Genomic DNA, 19,185 nt, shown 5'->3' with positions numbered 1-19,185 from the left:
GCCACACAAGTGCCAGGCAATGACCATCTCCAACAAGAGAGAATCTAACCATCCCCCTTTGACATTCAACAACACTACCATTGTTGAATCCCCACCATAAACATCCTGGGGGTTATCACTGACCAGAAACTGAATTGGACCAGCCATATAAATACTGTGGTGAAAAGAGCCGGTCAGAGGCTAGGAATTCTGCTGCAATTAACTCACTTCCTGACTTCCAGAAGCCTGTCTGCCATAAACAAGGCACAAGTCAGGACTTTGATAGAATACCTTAAACATTCACTCCCTCCACCACTGACACACAGTGGCAGCAATGTGTACTATCTACAAGATGCACTGCAGCAACTTGCCAAGCCTCCTTTGACAGCACCTTCCAAACCCATGACTACCTCCGCCTAGAAAGACAAAGGCAGCAGACGCATGGGAACACCATCATCTGCAAGTTATCTCCAAGTCCTTCACCATCCTGACTTGGAACTACATCGCTGTACCTTTGCTGTCACTGGGTCAAAATCCTGGGGCTTCCTAACAATAGTGTGGGTATACCTGCACCAAATGGACTTTTTTTAAATTCATTCATGGGATGTGGGTGTCGCGGGCTAGCCCAGCATTTATTGCCCATCCCTAATTGCCCTTGAGAAGGTGGTGGTGAGCTGCCTTCTTGAACCGCTGCAGTCCATATGGGGTAGGTACACCCACAGTGCTGTTAGGAAGGGAGTTCCAGGATTTTGACCCAATGACAGTGAAGGAACGGCGATATAGTTCCAAGTCAGGATGGTGTGTGACTTGGAGGGGAACTTGCAGGTGGTGTTCCTATGTATTTGCTGCCCTTGTCCTTCTAGTTGGTAGAGGTCGCGGGTTTAGAAGTGCTGTGTAAGGAGCCTTGGTGTGTTGCTGCAGTGCATCTTGTAGATGGTACACACTGCTGCCACTGTGCATCAGTGGTGGAGGGAGTGAATGTTTGCAGATGGGGTGCCAATCAAGCGGGCTGCTTTGTCCTGGATAGTGTCGAGTCCAGGCAAGTGGCGAGTATTCCATCACACTCCTGACTTGTGCCTTGTAATTGATGGACAGGCGTTGGGCAGTCAGGAGGTGAGTTACTCGTCGCAGGATTCCTAGCTGCTGACCTTCTCTTGGGGCCATGGTATTTATATGGCTACTCAAGTTCAGTTTCTGGTCAATGGTAGCCCCTAGGATGTTGATCGTGGGGGATTCAGCAATGGTAATGCCATTGAATTTCAAGGGGAGATGGTTATATTCTCTCTTGTTCGAGATGGTCATTGCCTGGCACTTGTGTGGCGCGAATGTTACTTGCCATTTATCAGCCCAAGCCTGGATATTGTCCAAGTCTTGCTGCATTTCTACACGGACTGCTTCAGTATCTGAGGAGTCACGAATGGTGCTGAACATTGTGCAATCATCAGCAAACATCCCCACTTCTGACCTTATGATTGAAGGAGGGTCATTGAGGAAGCAGCTGAAGATGGTTGGGCCTAGGCGACTACCCTGAGGAACGCCTGCAGTGATGTCCTGGAGCTCAGATGATTGACCTCCAACAACCACAACCATCTTCCTTTGCACTAAGTATGACTCCAGCCAGCAGAGGGTTTTCCCCCTGATTCCCATTGACCTCAGTTTTGTTAGGGCTCCTTGATGCCATACTCGGTCAAATGCTGCCTTGATGTCAAGGGCAGTCACTCTCACCTCACCTCTTGAGTTCAGCTCTTTTGTCCACATTTGAACCAAGGCTGTAATCAGGTCTGGAGCTGAGTGGCCCTGGTGGAACCCAAACTGAGCGTCACTGAGCAGGTTATTGCTCAGCAAGTGCCGCTTGATGGCACTGTTGATGAAACCTTCCATCACTTTACTGATGATTGAGAGTAGGCTGATGGGGCGGTAAATGGCCGGGTTGGACTTGTCCTACTTTTTGTGTACAGGACATACCTGGGCAATTTTCCACATTGCAGGGTTGATGCCAGTGTTGTAGCTGTACTGGCACAGCTTGGCTAGGGGTGCGGCATGCTCTGGAGCACAGGTCTTCAGTACTATTGCCGGATAATCGTCAGGGCCCATAGGCTTTGCAGTATCCAGTGCCTTCAGTTGTTTCTTAATATCACGCGGAGTGAATCAAATTGGCTGAATCTGGCATCTGGGGACTTCAGGAGGAGGCCGAGATGGATCATCAACTCGGCACTTCTGACTGAAGATTGTTGCAAATGCTTCAGCCTTATCTTACACTGATGTGCTGAGCTCCCCCAACATTGAGGATGGGGATATTTGTGGAGCCACCTCCTCCAGTTAGTTGTTTAATTGTCCACCACCATTCACGGCTGGATGTGACAGGACTGCAGAGCTTAGATCTGATCCGTTTGTTATGGGACCGCTTAGCTCTATTGCATGCTGCTTACACAGTTTGGCATGCAGATAGTCCTGTAGCTTCACTAGGTTGACACAGTGGTTCGCCAGGACTGCAGTGGTTCAAGAAGGCAGCTCACCACCACCTTCTCGAGGGCAATTAGGGATGGGTAACCCTTGCCAGTGACACCCACATCCCATGAAAGAATTTTTAAAAGCTACAATATAGTTCCATGGGATTTCTCATGTCCACTTGAAAAGGCAGATGAATCCTTGGTATCAAGTCTTATCTTACTTTAATACTGTGACTACACTTCATTGGCTGTAAAGTGCTTTGAGATATCCTGTAGTAAAAAGCACTATATAAATGCAAGTATTTCTGTAATGTTTTTATAATACAACAGGAGTTTCAGAACTTTTAAAACTTTGTGCATGTTCTTGTTTGGTATCATAGGGTTAGAATTCTGTCTCACTGCCTGGCTGGTAATCTGGTGGGAGGTTAGCAGAGCCTTTCTAGAACCTCTTTGATCTACATTCTATTGAAATCAATGAATGAAAGTCAAGCAGGCTCTATAAAGAGCTGGTATTCTACTGATCTAGGCAACAAAGATGAAAATCTACCCCATGCTCTCCTTGTCAGCTAATCAGTTGGTATTAGACCAGCCCTGCTCTAAAATTGCAATATTACTTTTCACAAGTTCTTATGTTAATCTGGTATGAGTCTACTCCAAAAAAATCGTAACACTGTTCCTTTAAAAGTGATAAGCTTTGAGATTGAGATAGCGTTACTAAGGCATTGAAGCTTTAGTGTTATACATTTGTGCTTTTGTTGGGTTTTGATCTCAGACTCCTTCCATGGTGTGTGTTTATTAAAAGGCTACCAGCTTTTGTGCAATGTTAAGTGCTAAAGCCATTTGCAAATCACAGGCCTGCCAAAGCATGTATACTGTGTTCTCATTGTCCTGCAACACAAGAAATGGCAGCAACTCTGAAGGGGATAAGTCCTTCAACAGTTCATATTTCCAGCGTGACACTCAAAGTGGGGAGAATTCTAACTTCTCCTCTCAACAGGAGATAGCTATAATGGAATAGGAGACTCACCTGCTGGTTTCCTGGCTTGATCTGGATGGCTTGCACCCCAGGTGGGGATGGAAATAACGGAAGGGCTTGCCATAATCTTCCAATCATCCCTGGATACAGGGGAGATGCTGGAGGATTGGAGTGTGGCAAATGTGACACCCTTATTCAAGAAAGGATGTAAAGACAGTCCGAGCAACTACAGGGCAGTTAGTTTAACATCAGTGATGGGTAAGTTTTTAGAAACTATAATCAGGAAAAATATCAATGGACACTTAGTGAGGTTCAAGTTAATTAAGGATAGTCAGCATGGATTTGTAAAAGGCAGATCATGCTTGACTAATCTAATTGAATGTTTTGAAGAAAACAAGGTAATGAAGGGAATGCAGTGGATGCTATTTATATGGTTTTTAAGAAAGCATTTGATAAGGTACCATATAAAAGGGTGGTTAAGAAAATTGAAGCTCATGGAAAAGGAGGGTCAGTGTTTAACTGGATAAAAGATTGGCTTATAGACAGAAAACAGCGAGTTGTAGTAAATGGTTGCTTTTCAGACTGGAGGATGGTAGACAGTGATGTTTCCCAAGGGTCAGTGCTGGAAGCACTGCTTTTTTGATATATATATATATATATATATAAAATGACGTGGATCTTGGAATACAGAGTAGAATCTCAAAATTTGCAGATGACACCAAACGTGGAGGTGCAGCAAACAGTGAGGATGATATGAAGCACCAGCAACAGGACATAGATAGGCTAGTGGTGGGCAGAGAGCAGGCAGATGGAATTTAATGCTGACAAGTGTGAGGTAATGCATTTTGACAGGAATAGGGAGAGGCAATATATTAATGACACAGTTCTAAGGAGTGTGCAGGAACAGAGGGACCCGGGGGTGCATGTGCATAGATCTTTGAAGGCGGCAGGACTATTGAGAGAGAGAGTGGTTAGTAAAGCACATGGGATTTGGGCTTCATAAATAGAGGCATTGAGTACAAAAGCAGGGAAGTTATACTGAACCTTTATAAAGCTGGAGCATTGCATCCAGCTCTGGTCACCACACTTCAGGAAGGATGTGAGGGTCCTTGAGAGGGTGCAGAGGAGATTTAACAGAATGGTTCCAGGGATGGGGGACTTTAGTTACAAGATTAGGTTGGATAAATTGGTTTTGTTCTCCTTAGAACAAAGGAGATTGAGGGGAGATTTAATTGAAATGTACAAGATTATGACAGGCTTAGATAAGTTAGACGAGGAAAAGCTGTTCACATTGACAAATGGTACAAGGACTAGGGGACACAGATTGAAAATGTTGGGCAAAAGATGCAGGGGGAAATGAGGAAGTACTTTTTTTACACACTGGGTGATGATGACCTGGAACTCGCTGCCCACAAGGGTGATGGAAGCGGAGATGATCAATGACAGCAGGAGGACGTTGGATGGCCTACTGAGAGAAATAGACTTGCAGGGCTACGGGGATTGAACTGTGGAGTGGAACTGACAGCATAGCTCCGTGGAGAGGCAGCATAGACTCAATGGGCCAAATGGCCTCCTTCTGTGCCACAAATGACTCTGAGTCTATGATCCCGATGACTATAATTTTAAATTATACCAAGGATACCTGCCTGAAGCCAGTGGGTGCAGGAAAAACTTCCTCCTCTTTGGCCCTCCATTATTCACAACACTCCTGTCTCATTCAGCCTGCTCAGCAGAAACCTTGTTTCTCTCTTTGACGGTTTTTGTCACCACCAAGTCACTCGTCGTCTCCCAACCTCTGTCATCTCCTGGTACAGTTCCCACCTCTGTTTGAGGATCACAGAAGACACCTGACATCCACCACTAATCCCCTCACATTCTAACTCCTGGACAAACAACCTTTTATATTTATGTATATTCTCTGGCTGTGGACAACTCTGTGAAAATATTTAATCCCCACCCAGAGACGGTGGTGATTGGGGGGGGGAGGGGGTGCTTTATTTAACTGCTGGAGTTCTTAGTGATGGTGTTTTGTCGTGACTGAATGGCTTGCTAGGCCAATTCAAAGGACATTAAAGGTCCATAAGCTCATTCAACTTTATGTGCTAGCTCTGATCTCCTGTACAACCTGTCTTTTCTGTTTCCCTTACTTGCTGGATAAGCTTCCGGCCATCTATCCTCTAGAGCTTATTCTTAAGCCTTTGCTACTTCCCTCCCAAGGCCATGATTTTTGCCAGAGACCAAATTCTTCAACTTCAGCTCAGCGTATTCTCTGCTTTATAAACACCACGTGGTTGTTGGGAAGGCTAAAGTTAGGGCTGATATCAAGGAGTGTTCATAGCGAAGATGATCATAGTTGGGAACAAGTTGCCAGAAGAGGGTTGAGGCCAGAACACTGGATTTGCTTAATAAGAAGATAGTGGTGGGAAGATGACAGTGTTGGAAGGATGAGGTTAATGGCCTATTCCACCTACACATACCTTGTCATGTTTATATTTTTGGTGCATGTAGGAGCCTCAGCTTCATCTGAAAATCTCACACCTAGGATTTGTACAGCATTGACACTTCTGATAAAAAAAGGTTTGATACTGCAAAACAAAGACAGCCTGTTGGCACTAGCGATCATAGAATCATTCATATAGAGGCCATTCAGCCCAATGTCTCTCTTTGTAAGGGCTATTCAGTTAGGCCCTCCCCTATGGCCCTAAAAATGTTGACTTTTCAAGTCTATGTTAAATTCCCTTTGGAAAGTTAGTATTGAATCTGCAGTCAGCACTCTTTCAGGCAGTGCATGCCAGTTCATGACAGCCAGGTAACATTGCTGCCACTAGTTGCGAAGCCGCGCAGTCTGCAGGAGGAGGAGCCACTGGTGCCTGCGGGTGGCGCTGCTGAGGGAGGGCGGCGGAAAGGTCAGCAGCGCCGGCGCCGGGTCTCGAGCCGTGGCCATTAGAGCGGCCGGAGAGCGGGGAGCGTCAGTTTGCTCCTGTCCGAGCCGCCATCATGGTGAAGGAACAGTTCAGGGAGACAGATGTGGCCAAGAAAATGTGAGTTGGGGGTTCATTGCCGGCCGAGGTCGCCTCAGGGAGCGTCACATGCGGGGTGGGGAGGGTCAGAGTTGTGAGGGGGGAATGGGGAGTAGGGCGAGGGGGGAATGGGGAGTAGGGCGAGGGGGGAATGGGGAGTAGGGCGAGGGGGATTGGGGGGAGTAGGGCGAGGGGGGAATGGGGGGGAGTAGGGCGAGGGGGATTGGGGGGGAGTAGGGCGAGGGGGATTGGGGGGGAGTAGGGCGAGGGGGGAATGGGGGGGAGTAGGGCGAGGGGGATTGGGGGGGAGTAGGGCGAGGGGGATTGGGGGGGAGTAGGGCGAGGGGGATTGGGGGGGAGTAGGGCGAGGGGGATTGGGGGGGAGTAGGGTGAGCGGGAATGGGGAGGAGGGGGATTGGGGAGTAGGGTGAGGGGGAATGGGGAGGGAATGGGGAGTAGGGCGAGGGGGAATGGGGAGTAGGGCGAGGGGGAATGGGGAGTAGGGCGAGGGGGAATGGGGAGTAGGGCGAGGGGGAATGGGGAGTAGGGCGAGGGGGATTGGGGGGGGAGTAGGGCGAGGGGGAATGGGGGGGGAATGGGGAGTAGGGCGAGGGGGATTGGGGGGGGATTGGGGAGTAGGGCGAGGGGGATTGGGGGGGAGTAGGGCGAGGGGGATTGGGGGGGGAGTAGGGAGGGGGGGAATGGGGAGTAGGGCGGGGGAATGGGGAGTAGGGCGAGGGGGATTGGGGGGGAATGGGGAGTAGGGTGAGGGGCTTGGGGGAGAGGATGAAGGGATTGGGAAGGGTGGGGGGTAATGGGGGAGAGTCAGAGTAGCGAGGGGGGGAATGGGGAGTAGGGTGAGGGGGAGGATTGGGGAGTAGAGTGAGGGGTTTTGAGGGGGAGGATTGGGGGGGAATGGGGAGTAGAGTGAGGGGGGTTGTGGGGGAGGATTGGGGGGGGAATGGGGAGTAGGGAGAGGGGGATTGAGGGAGAGGATGAAGGGGATTGGGAAGGGTGGGGGGTAATGGAGGGTCAGAGTAGTGAGGGGGGATTGGGAATGGGGAGTAGGACGAGGTGGATTGAGGGGGAGGAATGGGGAGTAGGGTGACGGGGATTGCGGGAGAGGATGAAAGGGATTGGGGGAGGGTGGGGGGTAATGGGAGAGGGTCAGAGTAGTGAGGGGGAATGGGGAGTAGGGTGAGGGGGAGGAATGGGGGAGGGTGGGGAGGGGAGTAGGGACCGAGAGGTGACGTGGGGAGTAGAAAGAGTGGGATCGGGAGATTCAGGGAGTTGGGGTTCAGGGAATAGGGGACGGGGAGTGGGTTCATGGAGTGGGGGATGGGGGTGTCGGACTGGGGGCAGGAGAGGACAAGGAATGGGAGATGGGGAGGGGATCAGGGAGTGGGGGACTTGGGAGAGCTATCAGGGAGTGGGGGATGGGGACGGGATCAGGGAGTGGGGGATGGGGACGGGATCAGGGAGTGGGGGACGGGATCAGGGAGTGGGGGACTTGGGAGAGCTATCAGGGAGTGGGGGACTTGGGAGAGCTATCAGGGTGGGGGATGAGGGTGATCAGGGACGGGGGAAAATCAGTGAGTGGGGGACAGGTGGGGTCAGGGAGTGGGGGAGCGCGATGGATCAGGGAGTGGGGGGCGGGTGCGGTCAGGGAGATGGAGGGTGGAGGGGGCTCGGAGAGGGGGACGGGGTCGGGGAGCATGGTGAGGTGGGCAGGAAAAGGGGGGTGGCAGGTAGGGAGAGGTTGGTGGGGTTGGGGGCAGTGTGTAGTGTTAGGTGGGGTAGGGGATGGGAGCTGTGGAGTGGGGGCAGGGAGAGGCTGGGTAGGGTACGTCTGTCGGAGTAGGGAGAAGATGATGGGGTGGGGGATGTGTGTGTTGGGAGGGTTGGATAGGGGGAATAGCGGATGGGGTTGGGGAGCAGGAAATGTGTGGGGGCTGGGAAGGTTGGTATGGGGGTGTGAGCTGTTAGAGGGAGAATAGTGGGGTAGGGAGAGGAGGGGTGGGGGCGGGTTGGGGTAGTTGGGGGTGGAAGTAGCAGGTGAGGGGATTTGGTTGAGGTGATGAGGGAGGGTACTGCAGGTATCTATAGCAGAAGTATGTCATTGGTCTATGAACTATTACGGCCAGGAAAACATTCATGTCTGCACTGAACTCCTGATCTGGGAACGGCAGGTCCAGGTGTAGACGTCCATAATATTGAATTTACGTCTGGGTGACTCCATCAATCATTTTGCAGCCAAAACCTGTACCCTCGGAGTGGGGTTGTGAGTTTGGGGAGGAGGGCGAATGGGGTAATGAGCTTTTAGTTTTGTAGAGAACTGGGGAGTGGGAAGAGCTGCAGTTCGAGCTTTTGTTTAAGTGGGGGTTAGGGCTGGGTTGCTGGGGAGTTTAAGATTGAGAGCTGGGAGATAGTACAATTGTGAATTTGGGTTGCTAGCAGGAATGTATGGATTTCTGAGACAGGCTTCTAAAAGCGTTCATTTGGACTTACGTATTTTTAAAATCTCATTCTGGAAAGTAAACATTGCTTTATATGTTGCTCCCTTCCTATCTTGAACATATTTCATTGAGCTGGTGCTTCTGCTGAAGTGTTAGCAAAGTATCTCCCAGCCTCAATAACTTGCCCTCTTGGAGGCAGCACTGGAAGCACCAGGATATTTTGTACGTTGGTCAGAGTGCTGGGTTTGGTCATTTGAGTTTTGTAGGCTTGAAGATCAGTCCTCACTGTTTTCTTATTGGTGGAATAAGGGGCAAGCACTGTTGGGCTTGCAAAATTCAAACAGGAAAACAGGGCAGTCCTTACTAGCATAAGAAACTTCATTGCATGCTCAGAGCCTCCAGGAGGATGAGTCATTGACATTTGGGTGGTCTTCGTTCAGTGTTCAGTTAGATGCGTTGAGGTCTTGCAACTCTGGGGCTATCAGACTTCTGAGCTGTTAGGTACTGTTTGGAATTAATTTGATAGAACCATAGAAAAATTCCGGCACAGAAGGAAGCCATTCACCCCATCGTGTCCATGCCAGCCGAAAAAACTAGCCGCCCAGTTTAATCCCGCTTTCCAGCACCTGGTCCATAGCCTTGTAGGATGCATCATTTCAGGTACCTTTTAAAAGAATTCAGGGTTTCGACCACCGTTCCTGGCATTCCAGACACCCACCACCCTCTGGGAGAAAAAGTTTTTCCTCATGTCTCCTCTAATCCTTCCACCAATCACCTTAAATCTGTGCCCCCTGGTAATTTGACCTCTCTACTAGAGGAAACATCCTTCCTGTCTACTCTATCTAGGTCCCTCAATAATTTGTACACCTCAATTAAGTAACCCCTCAGCCTCCTCTGTTCTAAGGAAAAAACCCTTGCCTATCCAATCTTTCCTCATAGCTGCAACTTTCAAGCCTTGGCAACATTCTTGTAAATCTCCTTTGTACTCTCTCCAGAGCAATTATGTCCTTCCTGTAATGCAGTGACCAGAACTGTACGCAATTCTGTGGTCTAACCAGCGTTTCATACAGTTCCAGCATTACATCCCTGCTTTTGTATTCTATACCTCGGCCAATAAAGGAAAGCATTCCATATGCCTTCTTCACTCTATCTACCTGTCCTGCCACCTTCAGGGACCTGTGGACATGCACTACAAGGTCTCTCACTTCTTCTACTCCTCTCAATATCTTCCCTTTTATTGTGTATTCCCTCGCTTTGTTTGCCCTTCCCAAATGCATTACCTCACACTTCTCTGGATTGAATTCCATTTGCCACTTTTCCGCCCACTCAATCAAACCATTGATGATATTCTGGAGTCTACAGCTATCCTCTTCGCTATCAACTACACGGCCAATTTTTGTGTTGTCAGCAAATTTCCCAATCATGCCTCCCACATTTAAGTCCAAATCATTAATATATACCACAAACAGTAAGGGACCCAACACTGAGCCTTGTGGAACGCCACTGGAAACCATTTTCCATTTGCAAAAACATCCGTCTGCTACTACCCTTTGTTTCTTGTCACTGAGCCAATTTTGGATCCAACTTGCCACATTCCCCTGAATCCCACGGGCTTTCATTTTACTGACCAGTCCACCATGTGGGACCTTGTCAAATGCCTTACTAAAATCCATGTGGACCACATCCATTGCACTACTGTCATCAATCCTCCTTGTTACTTCCTCAGAAAACTCAATCAAGTTAGTAAGACATGACCTTTCCTTAACAAATCCATGCTGACTATCCCTGATTAATCCGTGCCCTTCTAAGTGGCAGTTTATCCTGTGCCTCAGAATTGACTAATAATTTACCCACCACCGAGGTCAGACTGACTGGCCTATAATTATTTGGCCTATCCCTTGCACTGTTCTTAAGGTTGGTTAGGGTAAGGTTCCACTGCAATGTGCCTGGTGACATGAATTAACCTGCAGCGTTCATACTGTTTCCTCATATGCATTAAAAGTTCACAAAAAAACACTTACAATAATCTCCTTTTGTAAGGAAATCATAGTTGAGGGCAGGGGGATTGTGTTAAATAATACGTTGGAATATTTTAAAACTAGACTGAGAAAAATTGTGGTGGCTGACTTCAACTGAAGAAGTTTTTCAAAACTTCTGGAGGTAATACTCAACTTCATTGATTTAAATAATCAGCTGGATAATCAGTTGCATGATAGGTGTTGTTAACTTGTATTTAGAGTTTGCCAAGTTAAAATGGACTTAAAGATTTTTGGAGAAGAACTGTCTATTTTTTATGAGTAAAAATATGCTAATCACTTTTTCATTCCAGAGCATAAGAAATAGGAGCAGGAATCGGAGATACAGCTCCATGAGCCGTCTCCACCAGTCAGTAAGATCATGGCTGACCTCCAACCTCAATTCTGCCTTCCCCCATAATCCGTTGATTCCCTTAGTGTCCAAAAATCGATTAATCTCTTCTTGAATTCCAAAGATTCAGAACACTTGAAATAAAGTAATTCCTCCTCATTTCAGTCCTAAATGACCAACTTCTTATTCTGAGATTGTGACCTGTAGTTCTGGACTCTCCCCAGCCAGGGGAAACATCGTCCCAGCCCCTTAGAATTTTAAGTTTCAATGAGATCACCACTAATTCTTTTAAACTCCAGAGAACATAGGACTAATCTACTCAATCTCCCCTCGTAGGACAATCCCCACGTCCCAGGGATCAGTCCAGTAAAGCCACATTGCACTCCATTTAAGGCAAATATATCCTTCCTTAGATAAGGAGACAAAAACTACACAGTACTCCAGGTGTGGTCTCACATCGTCGTCTTCTTCTTTGGCCTCCTTGTCTCGAGAGACAATGGGTAAGCGCCTAGAGGTGGTCAGTGGTTTGTGGAGCATGCCTGGAGTGGCTATAAAGGCCAATTCTAGAGTGACAGACTCTTCCACAGGCGCTGCAGATAAAATTGGTTGTCGGGGCTGTTACACAGTTGGTTCTCTCCTTGCACTTCTGTCTTTTTTCCTGCCAACTGCTAAGTCTCTTCGACTCGCCACACTTTAGCCCTGCCTTTATGGCTGTCCGCCAGCTCTGGCGATCACTGGCAACTGACTCCCACAACTTGTGGTCAATGTCACAGGACTTCATGTTGCGTTTGCAGATGTCTTTAAAGCGGAGACATGGACGGCTGGTGGGTCTGATACCAGTGAGGAGCTCACTGTACTATGCATCTTTGGGGATCCTGCCATCTTCCATGCGACTCACATGGCTACGTCGTCTCAAGCACCGCTGGCTCAATGGGGTGTATATGCTGGGGATGTTTGCCGCCTCGAGGACTTCTGCATTGGAGATATGGTCCTGCCACCTGATGCCAAGGATTCTCTGGAGGCAGCGAAGCTGGAATGAGTTGAGGCGTCGCTCTTGGCTGACGTATGTTGTCCAGGCCTCGCTGCCATAGAGCAAGGTACTGAGGACACAGGCTGAAACACTCGGACTTTTGTGTTCTGTGTCATTGCACCATTTTCCCACGCCCTCTTGGCCAGTCTGGACATAGCAGCGGACACCTTTCCCATGCGAGAGTGCCAAGCCTGCTATACTCTCAGCACTCTATGAACTGCTTTGCCTGTGCTGGGGTGAGGGAGCAGTACTACAGGACATGCGCGATGCCAATATCATCACCCTCTATAAGAACAAGGGTGACTGCGGTGACTGCAACAACTACGTGGAATCTCCCTGCTCAGCACAGTGGGGAAAGTCTTCGCTCGAGTTATTTTAAACAGACTCCAGAAGCTGGCTGAGCGTTTCTACCCTGAGGCACAATGCGGCTTTCGAGCAGCGAGATCCATCATTGACATGCTGTTCTCCCTTCGCCAGCTACAGGAGAAATGCCACAAACAACAGATGCCCCTCTACGTTGTGGTCTCACTAAGGTCCTAAATAATTGTAGCCTTTATTACAATGGGATTAGAGTGTAACATACCATTTGTTTTCCTAATTTCTTGCTGTACTTGCACGTTAACTTTCTATGATTCACGTATAAGTACACCCAGGTCCCTCTGAGTACATACTCCTTGTGATGTGCATTCATCTATGTGACCATAGTTTTGATGACTGCATTTAGTAACAATACAAGTTGTAAAATTAAGATAAACAGCATGGCCCATAATTGGCAAGCTGCTGATCGATGACCTTTATAGAAACAAAATATGCTTATTTTGCCTTGTGCGCATGTATAGGTGGTTGTCGAAGGTACTTTGTGATCTTGTTCATCAAGCTTCTTATGTTCAGGAATGTAGTGTATGTTCAGTGTGCAGCTTGAAATGATCTGATTATCTAGCATTCATCCAAACCAAACTTTCCTTTGTGTGACTTGTCATTAAAATGGACATTTATGATTATACAGGAGGGTTTTTTTTAACTTTTCACGACTGTAGTCTACCACGGTTTAGTTTGTTTTCACTGTTTTGTTGTCAGAAGTGTCTTCTTGAAGCCACTTGGCTCCAAAAAGACTCTAGTACTTTCTGTTTCCCTCCCCCCCCACCACCCCACCCAAGGAGCATAGTCATTTAAGAAAGTATGTAATGGGGAACTTAGCCCTGGGCTATCTTCCATTAAATTCTCATTATTTGGTGAGCTGGAAACTGTACGTGGCCACTCATGGTTAATTTCAGTATCTTAGGACTTGACTTTCTTTTTAAAGTAAATTTATGGTGGCATTATCTTTGTATGAAATCCTGAATTTATGCCAAATTAAAAGTGCCCACAGATTTTCTGTTGGCAAAAAATGTCAATTTAAAAATGATGTACATTCCCCTATGAAAAGTTGATTAATTTGCAATGATATTTATATTTTCAATGCTTGAAATTTCACTGTTTTACTAGGCAAATTGATTCAGCAATGGATCATTAGCTGTTCTGAACCACTAAGTGTATTCCAATCTCTGAGACACAGTTGTCTCCTGCACTACACTATACCACATGCACGAAACCTCTTAGACATACTGACTAAAGTATACCTCCAACAACTCCTAGACTAGATATCGATTTGTCAGTGCAACCCGAACTAACGACAAAGCTAAGTGAGACTCTCTTTTCCTGAATGTATGTCTCTCCCTCTCCCTCTTTCTCGTTCTCTCGCTACTAACCAATCAGGGTATCGTGAGGTGTTCTTTAAACGTTTCCCCCTTTACTGATGGTTTTTGACTTTAGGATTTTATAAAGGACAAAGGTTGGGCTGAAACACAAACTTGTTTATTAAAACCCTCCTAACACCCTGATGCTCACTCTCGCTCTCCACTTTGTTACATTATCAACACCTTTGTAATGAAAACTTATCATGTAAGACGATAGTGGTCCTTTAGTACCTTAGCATCTGAGCTCTGGAGCATCTCCCAGCTCAAGAGTCTGTTCTGCAGAGGAACTGCTTTATCCAATCAGCGCTGCTTCCCAAAACTGTTGTAAGTTTTGCTCTGAAACCAGATCTCGGTTATGTTTATGAAATCATTTTCCACACTGCTACAGCTGTAGTTGAGATGTACTCTGACAGTCCTTTTACTTTGCATACATTTTTGCATTTTAGTGCAAGTGTTTGTAGCTTCTTTCAATGGTTGGAAAAATAAAAACATCAAATTACGACAGTCGTAACTAAGAAATTTATTGAAAGCCAGCTTCTCAGTTGGAAAGTTTCTTTCATGGAATACTATTTTGAATTGGTGTGAAGCCTTTTCCTATCATTTTGAATAGGTTAATGGTGATTGTTTTACAAGCGTTTTGTTTTTAAAAAGAAAGCTTCGAATTCTGAGTGTTTAAAAAAGACTGAGAAAAGGATTTATTTTGCTCAGTGGTCACTGACCTGCAAATAGTTGGAATTCCAGCAATGTTTTGAAAGGAAGCCATAACAAAAGTTGAACTTTATGGGTGCTTTGAAAGGAAGTTGAACTTGTACAAGAACAGAAAAGCCAGCAATTTCAAGGAAACCACAGGAGTTTGACCTTTCTTCAGAGCAGCTTTTGAGTGACAGGGGGAGGCACTGTGTCTGGACAATGACCATGTTCAGGACGGTTCTTTTTTCACCTTGGACTATTTAAAAGCCTGTGAATTGGACAAAAGGCAGACATTTGAAATCTTTGCTTTGACTTGCCTGGGGCAAGAGAGAAGAAACCCAAAAAGTGTTAACTCTCTCTGTAAAGGAGATTTGCATCTCTTGAAAAGGAATCCAGTCGCTGAAGAATTCCTACATCCAGTGAGATTCCTGCTGCCTCATGTGTTGTAAGAAATCCTGAAGTCTGAAGAATTCTTCTACTGCTCGACTGCTGCTTCAAAACCCAAGCAGACCTGTGGCTACACCCCTGATGGAAGGCCTATGTGAGGCCTGCTGCAGTTAAATTGCCATGAACACCTACCCATCACGGACTGTTCATCAACCTCGCCTGGAGAGACTTTGAGTGGCATCCGATTCTGGGACACCTCACCGTACCGTAAACATCCTACCAGAATGTGATGAACTCAATTTTTTTTTATTATTCCTTCTATTCCTAAGAAACAACTGTAAACCAAAAATCCTTTTTCCCTGCTTAACCATTTTTTTTAATGTATGTGTTTGTGTGCATGAGGGTTAAGGAAATAAGGGGTTTTTCATATATAGATTTATCTCATTAGTAGTTAAGACCGATTATTTCTTTTCTAGTAGTTAATGTTGTTTAAAGAAACCTGGTTTGATGTTGGTTATTTTGGGAGGGAAGTACTGTGTTTAATTTGGCTATTCTTCGGTAGGTGGGAAACTTTATTTGATATGCTATGACCTGTGGAGTAGTGGGACTGAATTAACAGTGCATTACTCCTGCCTTGGTCGTTACAACTATCTCCACAGTAAAGTATGGACTTCTGAAGCTCAGCCTTTAAATATTTTCTTGTGTTGAGCTATTCTTCTGGATTCTACTTTGTCTGACCTCTTGGATTTTATATGCCAAGGAACAAACATGGAGGACTGTGCTGAAACATAATATGTGAAATTCCTGGATGAAGTATTATATAAAATGTTGCATATGATTCATACGATTTCCCCCAACAACATTTTACACCTTCTGCTGCATAAAAATGTTTTCCACCTGTAGGATTGCTATATTTCTGTTTCAATAAATTTCATCCATTTTTGATGTAAAATGTGATGGTTTGTAAACCGTACAGTCTTGAAGATCAACAAATGTTGGGTACCTGATGAAGAACGTACTTGACGTCCCAGGTGTGATTCTGGGGCAATAAGTGATCTGTTGACAACAGTGCTGTGTGCAGAAAATTAAACCAGTGTTTGTCATAAGGATATAATAGACCAGTAGAAATTTTAAAATGGATATTGTACTGCTTATATCTTTTTCCTTCAGGTTAATCTGTGTCCTTGTTAAATGAAATACACAAGATCATAATGACCTTTGGTTTGCTTCCTCTTATAGAAGCCACATCTGTTTCGGAATGAAGTCTGCAGAGCAGATTCGGCAGCAAGCACACATCCAGGTAGTTAGCAAGAACCTGTATAGTCAGGATAACAGCCATACTCCTTTGTCTCATGGTGTACTGGACCATCGCATGGTAAGCTCAGAATCCGTTCACACTAACATTGTGGCAAAGGCAGTTTTACCTGAAGTGGGATAAAATAACTAAATCTATAGGGATTGCAGAGACTATGCTTGATTTTCAAATGAAAATATTAAGTAATGTTGCTAATTAACTCAATTATAGCCTGTATTTCTCCTTTCTGAAGTTATATGGAAGAAGTTTAATTTTCTAAAGTGCCAATTGTAAATTGTTGAGTGCATCTTCTACCCATTGTGTCCCACTTCCCTCTATTGTGATAACACCAAACAATAAGGAGTTTACTGTGTACCCAGAAGAAAAATACATTTAAATGTGTTTTAGCAAATTTTCCTATTCAAGTGATCCAGAAGCTTGTTTTGTAACTCCATTGTTCTGTCCCTGAGCAGCTCCAGCAAAATATTCTTAAAGTTAATCGATCATGACTTTTGTACCTCAATAGGGAACCAGTGAGAAAGATCGTCCTTGTGAGACATGTGGGAAGAATTTGGCTGACTGCATTGGACACTATGGTTACATTGATTTGGAGTTGCCATGTTTCCATGTTGGTTATTTTAAAGCGATTATTGGAATCTTGCAGGTAAGGAGAAGTAACATACAGTTGTTGTGAATGTACTGATTCTGCAAACAATGACCACTATGCAGTCCTTACTGGTCAGCCGTCTATGGGATGCAGATTGGTTCATTGAATGTTCTTGATTCGGTGTAGATAAAATATGCATTTAGATAAATATTCTGTAATGTATTAGTGGTTATAGTAGATGGAAGATTTAATGTCTGTACATAAGCAAGCTATATTCCCTGCATTATCAGTGGTTGCCTTAAATGTGGCAATTTCACTGTTAGGTTTATATGCCCCAGAAGGTTATGTTCAACAGGTCTTTAAAAACGCTCCCACAAGTTTTGTCCCTGTTGCTACTGTATAATCTCTTAAATGGCCTAGCATTGTAACCAGATGTCAGATATTTCACCTTTACCTGGCTTTAATTGTACAAATTTGGTACTGCAATACAATTGACTTTCCAGACTTCACTCTGTGAGATTTTGTGTGGGGTGCTGATAAGGGATGAGCTGTTGAATCCCTTATCAGTGGAACACCAAACTCTGGATGGTGAGGTCTTGCTGCCCAAACAAAAATTCACTGTGTAGCCACTGTGATCCAACTCAAGCAGCTTCCTGTCTATACTCTGCAACTCACTATTCTGAATTTCTTACGTAGGAGAGCTTTGAGTTAAAATTTCAGTGTGGTAATGATCAGCTGCAACACATGAGAAATCATTTGAAGGAAAGCAAAATAACAGGGTTTGGAATAGTGTATTGTGCATGGCTGATCCATGTCAGATTTTGGTGTGATTACTGTGGAGTTTTTTTTAAAAACTATTTTAGAGAAATGTATTAATAGTAAATACAAACCTTGAACATTATAATCAGAGCAATTTTCATTTATGTAGAACCTCTAATGTAGAAAAACAGCCCATGACAGTTCCAACAGGAGAAAAAGGAGCCAGTGCTGCATTCTTATTGGAAGGTTAGGATAGATGAAGAAAAGCCTACTGGAAGAGATGTGTTTTTAATAAGGCCTTTTAAGATGCAAAATGAGGTGGAGAGACAGTCTTCTGGTGCAAGAGTTTGACAGAGTAGACTTGGGACAGCCAAAGACTCAAAAGGTGGAATGGATGCATGGGCGCACAGAGGGTTAGGCTACGGGAGAGGAAGTAACACTAGAAAAGATTGCAGAGGTAGGCTGGGATCAGGCCATGAAGGAATTTGTAGAAGAAAATTTTATATTTCATCCATTGGGGCATGGAGATACTGGACAAGCCGGGTTTACTGTGAGACAGAATATGTATGGTGGACTCTTTGACAATCTGGAGCTCTTGGAGGATGGCATTCAGGAAGCCGGGATGGAGAGCATTGGCAAAGCCGATGATAAACTAGGCGCAAACTTAAAACTCTTATAGGCATAGAAGAAACTTTTGTTCTATAAACTGCCTTAATAAGTTGACTAGATGTTAACACATATTTACAATATTTGAAGGGGACTTAATAGTATCATGTCAAAGCATATTTTGGGGCACTGTATTTGACTCAAATCCTGACTAAACAAAGGTCACTTGTTTAGCTGTTGGATGACATGCTGTCCTGTGTTCTGAAACTAGTTTCCACTTGACTGCGTTAGAATTATTTTTTTCATTATTGGGGTTAAGGAAAGAATTGGAAAATGGGAATGTCAGGGCAGCAGGGAGCTCTGTGAACTATGGGTTGAACTTTGTGGATTGGACCACCTGTGATACAGTGATGTAAACCAGCATGGGAGTGTTTGATGCTGTCACTGCATGGCAAAAAGGCAGAGGTTATCAAAGTTTTCACTATTATTCATTGATGGATGTATCTGTATTTGAGCCAAAACAAAACCATGTGCCTTAATTGCAGGCGTCCTTATCTTCAAAATGGTCATTTTATGTACTGTAAAAACTTTCCCAGCAATCTTGAAGAACCAGCTGAAATTATGATTAGCACATAATCAGCTGCAGCATTGCCAGGAATCCCCCTCCCACAAACCAGCATTCAGCTTTGTTCACTTAAGTTTTGCAATCTAAATTTCCATTTGATTTCAAGCTGTTCTCACTTGGAGCAGAGAGTAACTTCAGTAATGTACTGGGCGTCTCAGTTCTACTTAACCAGCATTAGGGCAGTCACAGGGCCAAAAAGGGGG

General features: G+C 45.4%; 1 protein-coding gene across 1 annotated transcript in view; it reads left to right on the top strand.

Annotated features, from left to right (window-relative positions):
• The first annotated feature begins 6,298 nt into the window (after positions 1-6,298).
• polr3a (polymerase (RNA) III (DNA directed) polypeptide A) overlaps positions 6,299-19,185 on the top strand; it is a 68,718-nt gene continuing 55,831 nt past the window's right edge. The window contains exons 1-3 of the mRNA XM_068020531.1: positions 6,299-6,446; positions 16,331-16,466; positions 16,912-17,049. Of these exons, the coding sequence (XP_067876632.1) occupies positions 6,403-6,446; positions 16,331-16,466; positions 16,912-17,049 (318 nt within the window). The 5' untranslated portion in view covers positions 6,299-6,402. The remainder of the gene's footprint in view (positions 6,447-16,330; positions 16,467-16,911; positions 17,050-19,185) is intronic.

Source organism: Heterodontus francisci, chromosome 42, assembly GCF_036365525.1.
Source record: "Heterodontus francisci isolate sHetFra1 chromosome 42, sHetFra1.hap1, whole genome shotgun sequence".
NCBI classification, from domain to species: Eukaryota; Metazoa; Chordata; class Chondrichthyes; order Heterodontiformes; family Heterodontidae; genus Heterodontus; species Heterodontus francisci.
Note: the sequence above shows the minus strand (reverse complement) of the source record. Positions and strands in the feature narration are given on the sequence as shown.